Consider the following 20,385-nt stretch of genomic DNA (forward strand, 5'->3'; position numbering starts at 1 on the left):
TGCAGTTCACGTGGGTGGGTGAGTTTAACGTACATAAGGAGGGAGTGCATCTCTCGCAGGGCCCTAATAGGTCTATAGTGCAGTGAGCATCCAGGGACAGTGCGGCGAGAATCATAACAAGCTCTGACAAAGCCAGTGGGTCTCGACTTTGGGATCTGTTAGTTTAGTCACTGGATTTTAAACTATGTTGTGCAGCATCTCCGATGCTTGCAGAAAGCTAAATAAGAATAAATAAGCCCACGGCGTAGTGCTCTACGTCATTTTGTTGGTGCTGAAGGAACCGACGTGTGTAGGGAGAAGAAACAGAGCAAATAAATGTGTGGGGACAAAGAGAGACAAGTGCACAAATGTCATTCAACATGGCAGCCCGCCTTTTTGCAGCCTGTTCCTAATAACACACTGCACACATTTCTCGCTATGCAGGAAGCGTCGGCTCAGTCAAGACAAACTGTTCGGATACACCAAGAAGAAATCCTCAAAGCTGGTATGCAGGTTAAAGGCCTTTATCTTCTATGCATCACTCAGCCACCACTACAACTTCATAGCAGTTTTACCGCCAAACAGGTCGAGTTGTTTGCCCTGGATTGTACCACTCTCTCTTTTGGAGTAGCCTCAAGACTGATTTGTGCACGGTTGCTCCTGGTCTGTAATGACACTGAGCAAAAAAGAAAAGAGCGGAATGCAGCCTCTTTTTTTTGGTCTGTAAGCACTATTTTCTTTAATGCGTTTCCCCTACTGCAGGCACAACATACTTTCCTGCAACATTCAGTGCGCTAAGTGTGCTTTTACTTTCCAAGCAACTCGTCCGTGCAATCGAGGTCTCGCATTTACAAGAGTTTGAGCTATTAGCATTGTAAATGACAATGCCTTTTATTTATGTTTTAATTATCAAAACAGATAAATAAAAGGCATTGTCATTTACAATGCCAATTGCTTAAACTCTTGCAAATGTGAGACCTATTGCATTGGAAATGCTTGTTTTATTTGAGGTGAAACCTTTCCAATACGAATGAAAAATGACAAAAAAGTGACATTAAAGTGCTCCAAAATGGCATCATTTGTCTCGTCTGATGCATAATTTGGTCTTCACCTGCCACATAATTACAGTGGCTCTTCTCATGGGACGCTGGCCGAGGCCCCCCCAGCAACGAGTGCTTCCCGAGCAGAGGGGTAGGCTATAAAAAAAAGCACCCAAGCCCCAGACAGCGGAGCCGTCAAGCTCCAGGGTGGGTTCCAGACTCGTGGCGCACTTCTGGCCCCCGGCGACCCTGCCTCACCCCTTGAGACTGCTAAAGCGAGTAGCGCCCCCAGGTGATGGCAGTCGGGGCAGCAACAGGACGCACTCGGCCTGCGGAGACAGAGGTAGGCCTAGTTCGTCTTTCTCACACGACTGCGGAAGAGCTGAAGGCTAGATACGGGGCCCATCCCCTCACCTCCTACATGGGCCCAACGATAACCAGTCCACTATAGTTTTGGCAGAGGTGGGTGTAGGGGACCATCAAGAACAGCGGCCGGACGGCCTTGGTCGGAGAGAAAGGATTCCCCTCACATGGGTGACCGTGTAGCCTCTGAACCAGAGGCTGCAGGCGGGGTGCGGGCGGACGTAATGTCGCTGTAGTCAGGACGCGCGTTGTGGGAGTCACTTAACAACTGAAGTAGAACTTGTGGAGTTGGCGGAGACCGGTGCGGGGTGAGGGGCCTTGCATTACTGGACTGCACAATGGGCCTTGACGGACACCGCCACTGCTCCCTTAGCCGTATAGAAACCTCAAATGTGCTGGAGCACCCACCCCCAGAGACCTATTGGGAATAGGACGTGGATGAGAGATTGCATCCACGTGCGGGCCCGGGACTTGGCCATCCACTCGGAGTGCGGGAGCACACCGATTAGGGCGCCGGGCGATAGCCTCTGCCTCAAACCTGGACATCATGGCAGGGAACAGGGCAAAAAAAGTAGCGATCCCTCAAAGAAATGTTCAGAAAAGCAGGCAGCTCAGGGACAGATGATAAAAAAATGCAAGCCAAGGGCCTGAGAACCGGCTGGACTCAGATGACGGAAAAGGCCCAATCACTGTTCGCCTCACTACGCACAGACCTGCAGGCAATGAAAACGGAAATCGCCTCCGAACTCCGGGAGGTATGACGAGATATGGACGAGGTGGGCGAGAGAGTGGCCGAGCTTGAGGACAGAGAGTCGAGCCGGGTGGAGGAGGTAGCTTAACTTCAACAATAGATCTTGAGGCTAAAATATCAACAATTGGACCTTCAGGCACACAATGAGGACTTGGAGAACAGATCTAGGACGAACAACATAAGGATAAGAGGTGTTCCCTACGAAAGCAGAAGGCCCCAATCTACGTGAGTACATCACAGACCTCCTCCGACATGTCTCCGGCCTCCTAAAGATCTTTCCATTACAACTAGACCGGGTAAATAGGATAGGCCCTGAAATACCAGGGAAAGGACCCCCGGTGGATATACTGGTGTGTGTCCATGACTTCCAGATTAAAGAAGATATCCTCAGGAATGCCAGGGTCTCTAACCCAGTTAACTTCAAAGGCCACTCTAGACCTTTTTTTAAGATCTCTCCAGTATCACTCTCCAGAAACGTAGGGACTTCCGCCCTGTCAGGGAGCACCTACGGAGGGCCAAGGTACCATATGCCTGGGGTCACCCTTTCCGCATAATTTTCAGATACGAAGGAGTTCTGTACCAGTTTCGATCCCTCAAAGAGGCCTGTACTCTCCTACACATCACCACACAAGAAGACCCTAAGAAACAATCCACCTCTCCTAAATGCCAGCGACCTGCACGGCAGTGGGTGACCAGCAACCGCCGTGGGCCTAGACCCGACTCGGACACCATCAGTAAAGAGAGACAGGCAGTGCTGCAGGTCCCATCTGCGGATTTCACCCTCTCAACGGCTTCCTGAGTTGTACAGGATCCTACCCCGGGTGGTAGGATGGGTCCGGTGAGGCCCTAAGTGAGGCTGCAGAGGGGCAGACAAACAGTCGACCTCCAGATGACCAGTCCTTCGCACGATGAGTGGACCCACTCTGGGTCTTTTAGTAGGTACTCTTCCGATACAGTCCTCTCTTGGTCGGATACGCCTCACCCCGAATCGTCGGATTTGACAGACTTTGGTCTCCTGTTGGTTTTTTTCCAAGTGTATCCTTTTTGTTGGCTATGGGTGTCTTTCTGTCTTCTTTCTCCTCTTCTCCTCCGCACCAACCAAGGCACTGCACGGGCGGCAATTGTAGTGGTAACCATATAGCAGGGCGTACCATTGCTTTCTTGCAGGCGCAGCAAGGGCATAGGGAGCCAGTGACATGGGGGTATTTTAAACTACCAGAATGCATAACGTTCGCCTTAGTGAGCCTCAGTGAACGAGGCCTCCGTAACCCGGTGAAGCACAAAGCCTTCCTATCCTATCTAGAACACTCCGAGGGGGACATTTGCTTATTACAAGAAACCCATCTGCTTGCCAAGGACACCCACCGTATGCGCTCTCCCAGACAATACTGGACCTCAGACTCATCTAAAAGGAATGAGGTAGCCATACTGCTTGCCCAGAGCTTTCAGGGAAAGGTCACTGAGATAATAGCGCAACAGAAAGGTAGAGCACTAGGGCTTAGACTACAATAGGGCCAAGTACAATTCACAGTAGTGTCTATATACGCGCTGAACAAACACCAGGAACGCTTCCTGATTAACTACCTTACACAAGTGCTAGCCACGCCTGACCGAGAGGTGGTGGTGGGGGGGAACTGACCCTTGTAATGAACACAGACTTACACCGTTCCGGACAACGCACCACACAAGCCAGGACTCGTATCACTGACTGGACTGCAATGGCTCACAAATTGCTTTCTTAACAACTTATGGAGGCAGACACACCCCTCCATTAAAGACTACACAGATTCCTCCACAGCCCACAAAACCTATGCCCGTATTGATCATTTTCTGATTACAGATGCGCTAATGGGTTGCGTAGCTGAAGCAACAATCGAGCCTCGCTCTCTCTCTAATCATGCCCTGATTACACTATCGCTGAACCTGGGCGTCTCTCACCCACTCCCATCAAGGTGGCTTCTTCGAAATGCAATGCTTCACTCAGACCAGATAACAAATGCAATCCACAAGTCACCCACAGACTATCTCACCAATAATGACTTTGAGGAGATCCGTGGGTGATCAGCGGGTGAAAACAGGCTCCAAAAGAAGCACAGAACTTAACTAGAGATAACAGTAGCGGAGCTAGAATCCATAAACACACACACAGGTGCTCCCCATATATGGAGGGAATTAGAAAGGAACCACTTTTCCTCCGCAGGTTGAATCTAGACAGAGCAGAATATGCCCTACTACATCTCCAGCACAAATTCTTCCTAATCTGCAATCACTCAGGCTGCATGCTAGCCCACACATTGCGCCAAAGGGAGGTCTCCTGGACGGTGCCGGCAATCAAAGCTCCGACCGGGACAATAGTGCTTGCGGACTCGGAAATAGCAGAGGCCTTCCATCCCTTCTACTACAGGCTTTAGGTGGAGGGCGGCAACCCAAATGGAGACTTAGCTGATTATCTCCAGGGCGTGCAGCTGACTACGCTACCGGTTGCCACTGCAACTCACATTGATCGCCCTATCCAAGTAGACGAGGTGGTTGCAGCGATAGCCCGTCTCAAAACTGCTAAGTCCCTGGGCCCGGATATCTTTACCGCTATGTTGTACTAGAAATTCTGCCAGGTACTCGCTCCTATATTGGCACGACATTTAACTCCTTTATTGACAAGGGGACACTACCTGATTCCCTTACGGAAACCTCTATATCGGTGATCCTAAAACCCTCAGAAGACCCCTTGGAATGCGCATCCTATCGCCCAATCGCTTTACTAAATGTCAACGCTAAAAAATGTACGAGCATTTTGGCAGCTTGCATTAACCCATACATAGCAGGGCTCATAGACCCATACCAAGCCGGTTTCATACCGACAAGACAATGCAAACGCCTTATACATCTCACAGATCTCATCGACCACCCCTGAAAGGATGCCCTCCTGTTGTCGGTTGACACAGAAAAGGCCTTTGAGAGGGTCCACTGGCCATATCTGTACGAGACGCTCCGCCGCTTCGGCTTTGGGGAGAGGTTTCTTGGCTAGATAAGATGCATATACAAAGCACCCAGGGCATCAGTCAGAGTCAACGAATACTACTCCGTGCTTTTCACCATACGCAGGGGGACTCGACAGAGATGTCCACTCTCCCCCTTTCTGTTCGCCTTATATATGGAGCCGATGGCCCAGAGAGTTGGAGACAATCCATTGATCTCCAGGATTCGCCTGGGGGCAGACACACATATCATAAGTAGGGCTCCCGGTTTTATGGTATTTATTTTTTTGCCATTTCCGTCTGTATTTATCCATATTTATTTTTGGGGCATTTTTTCTGTATTTATCCACATTTATTTTTGCCACAAGCAAAAGACAACGCTATAGGTAGTATTTTTCCACAATTATTTAAATTGACAATTTTATTCGTTTTCTAGTACAATATAGTATATATTGTACTAGAAAACAAATAAAGAGCATTGGCATAGCCAATAGGTCTCACCTTTGGGACCTTATAAGTATTTAGTTATGCAGCACAATATCCTTGGTGCATCAACATCAACTGTTGCATGGATAACCACTTATAAGGTCCCAAAGGCGAGACCTATTGGCTATGCCAATGCTTGTCAAGGTTTATGGTTCGATAATGGGGCAATTTTTATGTCGGTGCCAAGATAGGAAGGAAGTGCACGTGAAAGAGGCTGATACATGAATAACTGGGACTGTGCCAGCGCTGGCATCAGGCTATCGTGCTGTGCCAGGCCTCGCTACCACTTACTAATTGTAACCGCTACAGCCGGTGATGCCCACAATGCTACAGACCTAGAGTACCAGCAGGCTAAGGGGTCCCTGGTCTCAGCAGCAGTGGTCCCTTCATTTAGTTAGTGCAGGCTGTGATGCCAACTTAAAAGGAGCTCCAAATCCGAGACAAAAATAAAATTAAAACAAATACAAAGTGGTCGTGTGCCTATTGCATGGACTGGGCAGTCAGGTAGGCAGTGTAACCAGGTCCACTATAGACATTTGGGTACTTCAGAGGGCAGTGCGGAACCAGGCAGCCAGGGGCTCCTCTGGAGAGTTTAGTTACTGGAATGGTACGGGTGCCTATGAGATGGTAGTGTGGCCAGACCCAGTGCAGTGTAGTACTGTGAGACAGCCAGTAGTGTCAGGTGGCAGTCATGTGGATAGTACATAAAATCTACAGTGGACGAGACATCGCTTCAGTCCTTGAGATGTCTGTCTTCCTGACAGACTTGAGGTTCTGACGGCACCCTAAAGGCGCGCGAGGCAGCTCCTGCACTGTAACGAAACCTGCTGCCTCTCCCCGGGGTTTAGTCCCTTCTCTCTGTCTATGCTCATGGAACCATGTCTCGCCTATTGAAAGTATGAAGGATAAGTGTGGTGGGTTGTTTTATGGTTGGGAAATATACGCGCGCTACACCTATCTGAGTCAGAGTTGCATAAGAATAGTTGCCAAATGCTTTCTGGGAAATGCAGTTTGGGTTCATCCTAGCTGGTTCTATGTTAAACAATTTCCAATATACAACGAGTTGCCCTGGGCATTGTTCATTTTGACCTGATTTAAATTTGCATGGAAATTAGCAGATAGTAAAAAAATGCGCCCTGGCTCTGCTGGTTGACTGTTCGGCAACGCACCCTCGTGCCTGCTAGTGAGAGTAGCCCTGAGTGTTTTGCTCCCCTTCAGCACCGTGCACTTTGTCTATACCACTATTTCATGTAAATCCGAAATTATTCATATGTTTTCATGAATTCATACATTGTTTTGAGAGCATCACTCATCAATGGCATTTGTGCATGCACTAACAGCGTATTTATCATTATGTCTTGAGGTGCACTCACGAAAAAGAGCTCTGTGGGTGGCCCCGAGCATGCACGCGTTCCTCACAGAACTGCAAGCACAGCTGTGCGACTGTGCATGTGCACCTCACTGAACTGCAAGCACAGCTGTGCGACTGTGCATGTGCACCTCACTGAACTGCAAGCACAGCTGTGCGACTGTGCATGTGCACCTCACTGAACTGCAAGCACAGCTGTGCGACTGTGCATGTGCACCTCACTGAACTGCAAGCACAGCTGTGCTCTGCGACTGTTCACGCACTCCTCATTAAACTGCAAGCGCAAATGTGCGACTGTTCAAGCGCTCAGTCGTTGGACTACAATGGTGTCTTTAAACCTTCCCCCTCCTGCTACCAGTCTAGGGGGCGCAGGTCCTTCAGCAGTTCGGAGGGGCTGCTCTAATTGCTTGGCGCATTTCCAGCCTGCCTTTCACACCTCATTTACAGTGATGGGAGGGGAGGGCAGGAGCCTGCTGCCCATCAGACTGGTACCGGCGCCATGGAGAGCTGGGCTTTGTCTGGACTGACACCTGAGGGGGCTATTGATGTTGGCTGATGGGAGAAGAGTGAGGTGTAAGGGAGCGGAGGCGACATGTGGACTCAATGTAATTTACAAGCAGAGGGAGGCGACTGTCTGCAAGGGGGGGGGGGGCTCATAGCGATGCTCCCTGGTACAGACCAAGGAGGGGGCACTGCGGACAGTACTGTGAGCACTGCCTTTTACACGGGACACGGGTTGGAGCTACGTGCCCATATATTTTTTTTAATTTTAACAAACAGTTAAAAAGTTGCGGTGTAGAAAATGTAAATGTGGCAAATGTCTGCCACGGTACATGCGCCTTATCTTGCATTCCAAGTGCCCCATCGGTAGCAAAATACCCGCCGGCAGCGTGGCAAACATTTGCTAGTATTTTACCGTTTATAAATATAAATACAGACAAAGGAAATATAGATTTCCGTCTGTATTTATATGTATAAATCCGTAAAAACGGAAAACCGGGAGCCCTAATCATAAGCCTATACGCTGATGATGTGATCTTGTCCCTGACGAATCCTGCGGCCTCTCTCGAGGCCCTAGTAGACGAGTTCTCTCGAGTTTGTGAGGTGTCTGGAATTAAGGTGAGCCTCCATAAGTCGCAAATTCTAAACCTCTCCACTAACCCTTTCATTGTGGAGGCTCTGGCCAGACAATTTCCATTCTCCTGGGTTAGCAATCATATACCATACCTAGGTATTCTCTGGCACTAACACCTGCCAAATCACTAATAACTAACTGTGGCCCACTCCTGGAACAGACTAATAAAACCCTAGCCACATGGACACAGTCAGGTCTCTCTTGGGCGGGTTGTATTGCCGCAGTCAAGATCACACTCATGTCGCGTATACTCTATATTTTTCAAACTATTCCCCTCACCACACCCCGGCCATACTAGGGAGCCTACAACCCACCATCAACCGATTCATATGGGGTGGGAAGCAACCGTGATTCAGCTTCTCACAGATAACAAAGCCTAAAATAGGAGGAGAGCTGGGAGTTCTGGTAGTAGCACGGTATTTTCAAGCATCCCAACTACGCTTGATCCTGGGGTGGAATCGTCCCCGCTCGCAGAAGCACTGGTCGTTTATGGACCAAGCTATCGCAGGAGTGAAAATCTGGCAAGAGATTTGGCTCCCGCATGGACATAGGGCGTGGGGACTGTACTCCTCTCCCATCACGGCGACAACCCTGAAAATCTGCGATGCAACGACGATGCATCACGGTTTCGCTTCCTTTGCCTCCCTGATGACCCCCGTTGGTTGACAACCCTGATTTCCCGCCGGGGTGTAAATCGGAGCCATTCCAGCAGTGGCGTGGAAAGGGCTGCAAAAGAGTAGGTTCCCTATGTGACCAGAATGGAATTATTATTTTTGATCAGTTTCAGGAAGACTACGTAATCCGCGCTTCTGACCACTACACTTATAACCAAGCTCTTCACTGGGTAACCTCTCAGGAGATGAGACCAGGGGCTTCCCGCCACTTAACCCAGTTTGAGAAGTGGCTCATTACTAAGGACGATGACAAACGCTTTCCTCTCGACGGACACCTCTCCTAGGAAAACCAAAGGACAGCTAAGGTGGGAGGAGGAAATAGGCAGATCCCTCACGAACAAAGAGTGGCAGGACATCTATTTCAGGTCCCATCATACAGCACACAACATTCCGGGTACAGAAGCAGCATACAAGGTTGCTACATACTGGTATCTAACACCGGCCTGAATAAACCAATGGAACGAAGACCGCTCAGCTTACTGCTGGTGGGGATGTGGACAAACATGCTCACTAGTGCACTTACTTTGGCATTGTCCCAAACTGGCGAGATATTGGTACATGATACTCCAGGACATAAATGCAGCCTTCAAAACAAATATCCCACGTTTCGCTGCTTATATCTTGCTGGGTCTCCTAAATCTCTGACCTTTCCCCCTGTGCTCTCTGAGATGAAGCAGATAGCCTTAGCCCTTAATGCTTCACGACGAGAGCTATTGGCCCACTGGGGCACCAAGAGAGTCCCAGATCATAAGGCATGGCTGGGGCAGCTGTGGTTGGTTCGGGAAATGGAGCAACTATCTATTTTGGCAGAAAACAAAGTGGAGGCATACCCCGAAATGTGGGTTCCATTTGTCACTATCCTCAGCAAGGAATTTAGAGCAATAACTTGCCACAGGCTCTTGCAAACTCTGCGCCTTACTGCTACCACACAACACACTGATCCCCAAAAGAACTGATAAGGAATGAACTGGTTTCACTGCATGAGTCATGATGAAGGAGTTCCCCTGTTACGCGATCTGCTCTGGAACAAGGGCCGGCCACGCATCGCTCTGGCGAAATTATATATGCCAACTGAAGCGGGGGGACTGGCTGTTCCCAATCTGGAGCTATACTATCTGGCAGCGCAAATGCAGTGGGTGTCAGGATGGCTAGGCGGAAGGGACTTGGGAGATACGGCCACGGATGCCACGGTCTGGACCCAGTCACAGGTCCAAGTGTTGTTTCACCCGCTGACCCGGACTCCGCGCCCGTCGCAACTACATCTTGCGGTAACGCGCAGATGCTTCCTACGCCTAACGCGGGCGATAACACCATACGCCCCAATACTCCCTCTGTTGGGTACCCCGACTGCGGCAGGGGCACTGACGGCTGTGAAGCTAGACAGCTGGACCGCAACGGGAGTGGAAACGTTGGGAGATCTATACTCTGACGGCGCCCTCCTCCCATTTGCCACCCTCGTAGATGACACATCTCTACCAGCTGGCCAGTTCCTATTACATGCGTCCCTCACCCGCACACTGACTACCGCCTGGGGTGACATAACTGTCGAATTGCCCACCCATCATTTCCTGCAGTACCTCCACGTCATGACTAATGGCACACACATAATCCACTGGCTGGCGCAAGCTCTTCTTCTCCATACTCATCCCACCACTGCGCAACTGAGGGAGAAATGGGCGACTGACAGAGGACGAGACTGGACGGATAAGGAGTGGGCAATGATCGCATACCTCACTCCAGACAAGATAAATAGGTATTTCTTGGTAACAGATAAGGCCTGCAACCGCTGCTCCCAGGTAGGAGCAGACCTCCTACACATGCTCTGGCTCTGTCCTGCCCTCCAACAATATTGGGACGGGGTGACCATGCTACTGACACATTGCACTGACGAACGAGTGCCGAGAACTTGGGAGGCCTACATATTGGGACTATACAAACGTACACGACTGAATAAAGTCCAGGCCCGATACTGGGATCTCGGGCTCATCACGGCCAAGCGACTGCTCACTAAGCGGTGGAAGGCCGACACACCTCCGCACATCCGACATTGGAGCCTATCGTTTGTAAACTGGGCACGGGCAGAGAGCGCTGCCCTGTGACGAGAGGAAACAGCGGGCCTCAGGAAATTTCCGATTGCACAACACTGGGACACTATCCTCCAATCCTTCCAACAGAAATGTGTAGAGCAGGGGATCACGTGATGAGGTGTAGGTTACCTCAACTTCCCCACACTGTGATTGGTGACACGAAACGTGATTGCACCTGGCGAATTCCCCCTTTTCCATTTCCCCCCTCTCCAGTCCTGCCGCGATATCACAATGTAGCCTATGCTGCACTGCTCGCTGCCTCCATGACTCCCGGGTCTTGCTTATTGTATGCTACGTACCCGGCTGTCTCGCAGTGACGGGTGTATTGCCTCTTCCGCACCCTCGCCCCCACGCATTATACCATAGCCAGGGGCCCTACCACCGACTACCTTATGCCCAACACTATCCTGCTACAACTGACATACCTTCACGCTGGTAACCCTCCCTTACGTGCTTGACACGCGGACGGGCCCCCTGCTGTGCCTCCCGAGCTACCCCGCCCGCTGAATAGCAACTGACACACTGACGCCACACCACTCCCCCTAACACATGGCTACTTCCGTCCCACTCCCCTCCTCCCTTTCATTTGTATTTCCCAAGTTACTGTTATGAACGTTCTTGACCTACTGGTCTCGCCTTCCTCTGGACCAAACCCTTTAACATTGCTTTGCATACACGCTACATCATGGGGCCTTTGAGGGCAACTGCCAGGGTCGAGGTGATCCTACCCGAACACAACTACGGACACCAGCCACCCCCATCAGGTCGGATACGCTGTATAATCACCCGATAACCAACACGCCCAAGAAGCTATGCAGCCTCATCCCCCCCTTGATGCCATCCCGCGCCCTCCTAGAGAGTGAGCCAGTCTGTCATCCTTCCATGTGACTTACTAGTGTTACAGCGGGCCACGGCTCACAAAATGACATCGATGAGCGCTAACATAGCTTTGTGTTTATGAGTTTGCATATTAACAAAAGGTAAAACAAAGACCTGCGGATCTACACTCACTATTTTCTTTTTCGTTTTATTGCATTGCCGAATGTTTCCATGATTGTGAAATTCTAATTCAATCTCCCATACGCTGCCGGACCCCAGGGTTGCTGGCCTTGTGGCTGTGTTCATTTAATACATGAGATAGAGTTTCAACCATACGGGGCTGGCCCGAACAGGTTGTAAGCTGAAAGCTGTGTACTGTGCACTTCAAACAATAAAGGTCTTAAAACATTAAAAAAAAATTTTTTTTAAATGAGTCATGATGAAGGAGTTATTCCATATAAACAGTTATTTCTGGTCGCTTTACACTTTCACCTCACTTGTGTCCGATATTAGTGATTAGAAGCAGGCACTCTAGGCCATGCATTGTCCATGCTCCTCAGTCTTTCCTCCACGGCGGTCTAATGCTTCTTTCCCACTCAGCATGCCCCTTGGTACCGCTTTGCTTCCAGCACCACCCTAGGGCCCAGAGTTTTGCATGAATACAGGAACTTTTTTCAGTTTTGACTCTGATGCCCTGTATTTATTTATTTATTTATTTATTTTTGCAGAGTTTTATATAGCGCGAACTAGAACCGAACCGAATCAGTTATCAGAGCGCTTTACATAGCACCAGTTACGTTACATGAGGACACTTTCATTTTAGGCACGGGGAGATTAAGTGATTTGCCCAGAATCACAGGGGGTTTTTGGCGTCGTTACCGAGACTCGAACCCAGTTCCCCAGGTCCGAGGTCGGGCGCCTTAGCCGTTAGGCCAACCCCTCTCCCCAATGTATATCGGCAGTAAAGACTATTGATGCATGGAGGTAGACGATTCGGAGGCTAACAACCTTTACCCATTTTACAATATATTTTACATACCTTATACATCAGATACATCTTCAGGAGAAGTTTGTTCCTTTACCTTTTTGGTACAAAAGGCAGCAGAGGAATGTATTGGGAAAGACAATTGAGAATCAAAAAATCTCTGCTATTCTTGCAATATAGATGCTGGCCTTTACCTATACTTCACCAGAAGGAGCGAACCATTTACCTCAGGTTCACCGTCAGACAAAGGTTGTTCTTTTACTTTTGTGATACAAAAGATGGCTGAGTAATTGGTATTGATTACTTCTAACTTGCTGTTTTTCAGAGAATGGAGCACTTAATTGCTTTGTCAGTTTCTTCTTTTGTGCATTCAATGATCTCCTAACCAACAGGTTCCAGTCTAATACTTCCCATGAGATTACTGAACAACTCAGCAAATACAAGGAGGCATATTCAGCTCAAATGGAAGTGTACTCCTTTACCTTGAAAATATGGTTTAAAGTAACTTGCCAAAATTTGTGTAGACAGACCAAAACCTATGTGTTTCTGTAAAAATCTATTACTCTGTGTTAAATTATGCCTACATGCAAAGGCAAGAAGGTGTGTCCAATAAAGTCTGCATCAATTTGCCCTTTCTGGGCATTTAAAAGATTGGCTACAGGCATCCTAGATGAGTTGACACATTCCCACCATCTCGTTCCTGCTCCATGGACTGGTTTTAAAGTAAGTCTCCTTATTAGCCAAGAGACGTGCATGTTCAGCATCCATTTCTCCCCTGTAGACCCTTCTGGCTAATAAGGTCTTGCGATCTCTTTCGGATGACACAATACAAAAAGATTAAGCATAAACTTGGGGAAGGGCAAGCCTTGCTCCCAGAGCTTATTGGCTTGAGTATGGACGCATTTATAGAGAGTAGACACTATAGTCCGTTAATGTATAAAAGGTGGCAATGTTTGTCTTCCTCTTTTGCATAGCATCTGTAAGTTACTGCACCAGAACAGATTGATTATGACATTTTGTAGGGTAGCTTGCTGAATTGATTGATGTGAAAGGCCGCATTTGAGAGATGTGCGTCACTTCAAAATCCGTTATTTTTAATAATCTGACATTGTTCACTAACATATTAACTAGTTTCTATGATCCTCTCTTTGAACAGATTATGAATATGCAAAGAAATTAAAGAAAGAGAAGCATACAGACAATATTGGACAGCGTGGGACGTCTCCACAACAGAAGGCTGCAAAAAAGAATGCAGCTGGGATACCAAGTGATGGAGCATCCACACCTGTTGAAACAGAGAAGAGCTTACAAGACTCCTCATCACTACCCCCCAAAAAGCCATTTGCATGTACTCAGTGTGAAAAGTCATTTAGTCATCTCGGAAACTTAAGCAGGCACAAACAGATACACAAAGGCGCTAAACCATTCACATGTCCTGAGTGTGGGAAGAGTTTCAGCGATTCCTCATCCCGGCATAGGCACCTAAAAATACATACAGGAGAGAAACCATTTACATGTGCAGAGTGTGGGAAAAGTTTCAGAACATCATCAAACCTGCGGACCCACCAACAAATACATACAGATGAAAAACTGTATTCATGCACTGAATGCGGGAAAAGTTTCAGAGACTTATCATATCTACACAGCCACCAAAAAATACACACAGGAGAGAAACCATACACTTGTGCTGAGTGTGGAAAGAGTTTCAGGCACTCGTCCTCCCTTGTGAGCCACCAAAAAATTCACAAAGGAGAGAAATCTCATCCCTGCGATCAGTGTGAAAGAAGTTTCAGGACCTCTTCAAACCTACACATCCATCAACGAATACACACAGGAGAGAAACCATATCCCTGCTCTGTGTGTGGGAAGAATTTTAGATACTCATCACAACTGCACAGTCATAATAGAATACACACAGGAGAAAAACCATATCCATGCACCGAGTGTGGGAAAAATTTCAGAGACTCATCACAGCTGCAGAGACATCAAAAGACGCACACAGTCAATGGATCCAACCCATGCACTGACTGTGGAAATAATGGGACCGATAAGTCAGTTGTATGTGAGCATCAGCAAACGTTCAAAGAAGAAAAACCATATGCATGCATTGAGTGTGGCAAGGCATTCCTCTATCTATCATCTTTAACCATTCATCAAAAGTCACACACTTTAGAGAAACCATATGCATGTACTGAGTGTGGGAAGAGTTTCAGGGACTGGACACATCTGAAAATGCATCAGATAATACACACAAGAGCGGATCCATACACTTGCACAGACTGCGGGAGGACATTTAGTAAAATGGTATACTTCAATAGGCACAGACGATCACACACAGGAGCTAAGTTATTTCCTTGTGCGGAGTGTGGGAAGAGTTTCAGTGATGCATCATGCCTGATCAGGCATAGAAAATTACACACAGGTGAAAAACCATACCCTTGTACTGAATGTGATAAGCGCTTCAGAGACTTTTCCAAACTGCAAAGTCATCTAAGGATCCACACGGGAGAGCGGCCATTTGTATGTAGTGAATGTGGAAAAAGGTTTGTCGATGCTTCCCAGTTGCACAGGCATCAACGAACACACCTAAGAGTAATAATTGTTTAGAAATTAAATGTTAGAGATCAGTTTATGAATCGGTTTTGTGCAAATAGCTAACACACACAGAAGAAAAGCATACCTATGTATGGCTTGTGGGAAGAGTTATTCAGAATTCATCCCTGACCAGTTACCACAAACACACGAGAAGCACAACATCTGTGCCTGGGCGTTTTGAAATCTCAAATTACTGTGCAGATGTGAGAAAAATTCTCAATAGAAAACTCCTTACAGGTAGCCCAAGTGCATACCGGCTCACCTAAGAAGTCATGCTTGTGTCCAGGCTGTGTGTCTTTGCACTATGTGGCTCGTTGCAATGGATTTGTTAACAAACTTCAGTGAGGTGAAACCACCTTTAAGTTTGAACATTAATGAATAAAGTATTTGTGTATGTCATCAGTACAGTGACTGAAAGGAGAAGGGAAAAAATTCACAATATGATAGTCATGAAAAATGTTCTGAAGAAAACATTGATCATCTCAGAATGCTTTTCATGTGGGTATAGAAAACGAAATATTGAAATACTATAATTGACAAAACTAGAACAAGACACTGAGAACAAGAAACACAATATCCAATTAGTCACAGCCAGTCCAGTGACTATAGAAACAATGTATGCTGTACCAAAGACACAGTGAATGGTGCCATGGAGCCAAAACAGCTATGCAAGCAAGGACATCCTTGAAAGAGCAAGAGAACAGTCAGATATATAGCACTAGAACAGAGTTCTCATACTATGGAAGCCAACATAAAATGCAATATACATATGGAGATGGCCCATTCTGTAAGAGAAGCAGAGCAGACAAGTAAAACGGGAAGTTCTTTTAGAATCAATTTATCAGGACTAGTATGTAGATAATAAAAATAGCCACCAAAAGGCCAAATATTAAATCAAGTTTTTACACTTGTTAAACAGATGATTTGTCATCAAGCAAAGTAAAAGTAACACATAAGAAAGGTGAAAGGAATCGAATAAGTGATGTTTGAAGCAATCACAAACCTGATGCTGGCAACAAAACTTTCATATCAAACTGTAATCGGAAAGACGGACTCAATAGCGAAATTATAAAATTGTAAACATAAGAGCTGAATCAGTGCCTGAGAACGTTGAGCCAAGATTGCTGCATTTTTAAGTAGGTCCTACTAGCTCATGAACATTTGTAACATCGTCTCTTGTGGATGGTTGTGAATGATCACTACAGATTGTAGTGGATTGTTTAAGACCTTCTTCATCTGCTCCACCCCCCAAAAAATCCCCCTTTTGCTTCTTTCAGGCGATACTTTGGCTTTGCTTCCTCTCAGGTGCCTTTGCTGTCCTTGATCTTGATGACTAATTATCATGAAAACTACTTGGAGCTGGGCATTAGAAGTCCATTGAAACCTATGTGGCGAGAAATACCACAAGCCCTTTTCCTTCCAGACAGGTTTCAGATAAGTGTGGTGGCACTAACTAATTTACATAGTGGGTATATTGAAAATCTGCCATACTATGGTCTTTTCTGTTCCTTTGCTGGGCACTACTGCTTTGAATTCATGTTTTTATTTCTGTCACAAGCTCTACATTAATCTGAGTACATGCATCGTAGCCACCTGCCCCTGCACACAGGCACCTTGCCCAGATTCCGGCCAGATGTGGGCCAGCAAAGATTAACTAGAGATCTAGGGCTGAGTGCTAGCATAGACACTGACCTGGTGTAAGACAATTAGCAACCACTTGAATTTGAAACTGTGTTTACTGAGGCATTTCACTTTTACAGTTACGTCTTGGGTATATCCAAGCAAATAAAAAAAAAACAATCCAGAAAGACACATCCCATTCTTTCGGCCCTCCAATCTTCTTCAGAAAGTTAACAGATTTAAAAAAGCTCTACCATATTTCCTATCTAATAAATCACTAATACGGTTGTTATGCTTGTTAATGCCGTTCATAACATTTGGTTGTTGCCTCTTCAATCGTATTTACTTCAGTTTCCAACATCTTTGTCTGCACGTAGGGAGAGGTGTGCACAGAGACCAGAGCAGCTGACTCCGGAGATCGAAGGTTAATGGTTCGCTCCCCGGCTCCGGCGGCAGCTCAGCTCAGCATCATGTGACTCTGGGCAATAGCTCACTTAATCTTTCCGAAGGTCTCACCTTCCCATGATAATATCACTCAGCATACTCAACTGTATAACATGCTCACTGTCATTTTAGCCATGAATGTACCTGCAATTTTGACATTTCGAACTGCACATATTTTATAGCGTAATTTAAGTATGAGTTTAAGCATAAGTAATTCTGCCTCTTTTGCCATTTATGGAACTACGCAACTCTAGAACATGTATCTGAATCATAGCCTTTTTCAACACCTGGACAATGGACTTACCAAGGTATACTTCTGCAAGAACATATGGTCAAGACTATGTGATCAATATCATAGCTGCAGCAGTGATCTTAACCTTCTAAACCACTTTGAAGGGTATCTGCAACTCTCTGTTTCTGCCTTAACATATTTACTTACTCTGCCGGGAGTGTTGATGTGCAATCTAGGTATTTACATGGCTATTAACAACTTTAAATGGAAAGGTCCAAATGTTGGCAAGATAACGCATATCAGGAAGTTCAAAAACTAAGTTAAGTTGGGTCCAGAACTCACCCTTGAAAACACTATCCTCTTTTGCTCAGTAACACCTAAGCCTATACAGATATGTTGGGATTTCATCATTCCTTTTAGGACCTCTGGCATGCTTAATTTACCTAACTTTAATCACAGCATTTTTGTCTTACCTTCTGTTATATTATTCTGTTATGTGAATTCCGGAGGATCATTATTGCTATGCTGCGGTTAAAAAAATATATTTATATGTATACAGCTGCTCAATTAACGGCTAGGGAGGTTGTAAGAAGCTCTTGGTCTGGAGACTTTAGCCCCGATCTGCTTTCACCACCTGTCCTGCAATATTTTTGTCTCTTTCAATGATCTCCTTTGCGGAGATTGGTCGAGAGTTTACTGTCACGTGTCACTCCCAACAACTGTACTTAATGACACCATTTGCATATCTGGATGCCAACCAGCCCTGGTCATGCTACCGGATTCATCACTCAACCTCTGGTTAGTTCCTCAAGACTTATTTATTCTCTTGTCTCACTCCTTAATTACACCCCCCTGTGAGGTCACCACTGTTTTAACATCCCGTATGAACCTCCTTCATGCTGGTCATGCTCCCTTCGTTCTCACATTTCTGCACCAACCTGCCTCGCTTTTGAGTGTTTTCTTGGCTTGCTAACCTTCTAGATTCTACTTTTGATTGCACTGATAATGCTCATTCTTTACTATATCTTCTGAGGCTCTGCCATTCTCTTACACTGTTGATCCCACAATTGCTCCCCAATATTGCAAATGCTGTCTTATCAACGTACATTCTTTAAAGAAACATGTATTGGACTTCATGATTGTACCCTCAACCATCATTTAAACACCTTTTTGTATTACTGAGTTATGTGCTCATTAGACATCTGCTCCTGATTTTGCTTCTGCAGCTCTTCCTATGTACTGCTCTTTCCACCACCCCCACTTGGGTAGTATTGGTTGTACTGGCTGTAATCTGTAAACCATTTATTGCATCTTTCATCAACAGTGACTCCTTGCTCACATTGAAATCTGTGGACTCAAAGTCACTCTCTCTCTTTCATCTTCTGTCATTTGCATACTAGTTTATAGCCCTGGATACACGTTGGTTTAGTTAATAGTCATCAGTCCTGTCTTTGTCCTCTCCACAGCTCTGAATCTGCGGTCCCATTGTGGATGATCGCCAGCTCATTGTGGACCTGGGCGGGCTTGCTGCTGTCATCCTTTTAAACTTGTTAGCAGCATTTGACGTGGTTTGTCATCATACTCTTTAGGCTTGGCTCTCTCAGATTGGGGTCACAGGCAATGCTTTGGCCTGGATCACCTCTTATCTTAATATTCAGTTATATTCAAGTCGTCCTTCCTGCCTTTGGCTCATGTTGCCCCTCAAGATTCTTCTCTTAACCTGACCCTCTTCAACATTTATGTGACCCCTCTTGCCTCTCTTATTCTGTTTCACAGTTTCTCCTCCAGCATAAGTTGACATATACACACAATAGTTCATTCAATGTGATTTGTCTCTACCTCATTCCAATGGTAAACTGGCCTTAATTCTATGAGATATAGTGGCTGGCTAGGCGAAAGTTATCTGAAAAGTAACACTGACATAACAGATATATTAGCAATTGGCAAAGATATCTCCATCTGATCTGATGACTGGTGATTTCCGGGACTCAACCCTGCTCCCATACCTTTTAAGTATGCCACGAATCTTGGTTTTTATTTTTTATCAATCACTTTTCCCTCAGCATCCCAAAACGTCTTCCTTCTGATTTCATCATCTGTATTAGCTTTGTAAAATCTTGATTTTCCTTCCGCTTTCTGCCTAACAAATTGTGGTTCAATCAGTTATTCTGTCTTGCCTATAGATCACTGCAATTCTCTCTACCTTGGTTAGTGTTCTCTCAAAATGTTATCCTGGTTTTAGGCTGCAGAAGTCCATGCTACCATCCAGCTCATTCAGTGATTTATCAGTCCTTCCATGATTTAATTTTCACTATCTTCAGTCCCATTTTATGTTTCACAGAAATTCTCCTGTTCTCCGCTCCTCATCTCAGAGATTGTGCACATTCCTTAAGTCCAGTTTACAAGCCATTTTTTTTTCTTTTCATGATAGCTTAAGTTTAAAGTGTTCTCCCACTGACCCTTCGTGTGAGAGATGGGCAGCTCATTTTTTTAAAGGTTCAAAAAGTTTTCCTTTCCCCGAACTCTCTTCAATTTATTGTATTCGTGTTCTGCTACACGTCCATTGCAAGGATGCCCTTTTGGCGGGACAGTACTCTACATGTTCCTACTCATTATTATCCTCATCAAGCAAGCCTCCTCATATTCTGTAATTATGGACTTTAATTTCAAGTAACATAGTGCATCACACTGGTGGATGGTGCCCATCCCTAGTGGATATAAATTCTGATATGGGTTGATTATTTTATCTGCAGTCCATATATAAATGTATTGATTCACCATTTTTGCAAAGACCTTTGAGGCTGCGCCTAACAGGGAGATCAGTCTGTATG

The 20,385-nt window shown here is 46.2% G+C and overlaps 1 protein-coding gene across 1 annotated transcript in view; it reads left to right on the forward strand.

The window, feature by feature from the left end:
• LOC144762327 (uncharacterized) overlaps nucleotides 1-18,348 on the forward strand; it is a 107,683-nt gene extending 89,335 nt beyond the window's left edge. The window contains exon 3 of the mRNA XM_078647489.1: nucleotides 13,820-18,348. Coding sequence (XP_078503615.1) covers nucleotides 13,820-15,270 — 1,451 coding nt within the window. The 3' untranslated portion in view covers nucleotides 15,271-18,348. The remainder of the gene's footprint in view (nucleotides 1-13,819) is intronic.
• Nucleotides 18,349-20,385: the final 2,037 nt, after the last annotated feature.

Source organism: Lissotriton helveticus, chromosome 6 (assembly GCF_964261635.1).
Source record: "Lissotriton helveticus chromosome 6, aLisHel1.1, whole genome shotgun sequence".
NCBI classification, from domain to species: domain Eukaryota; kingdom Metazoa; phylum Chordata; class Amphibia; order Caudata; family Salamandridae; genus Lissotriton; species Lissotriton helveticus.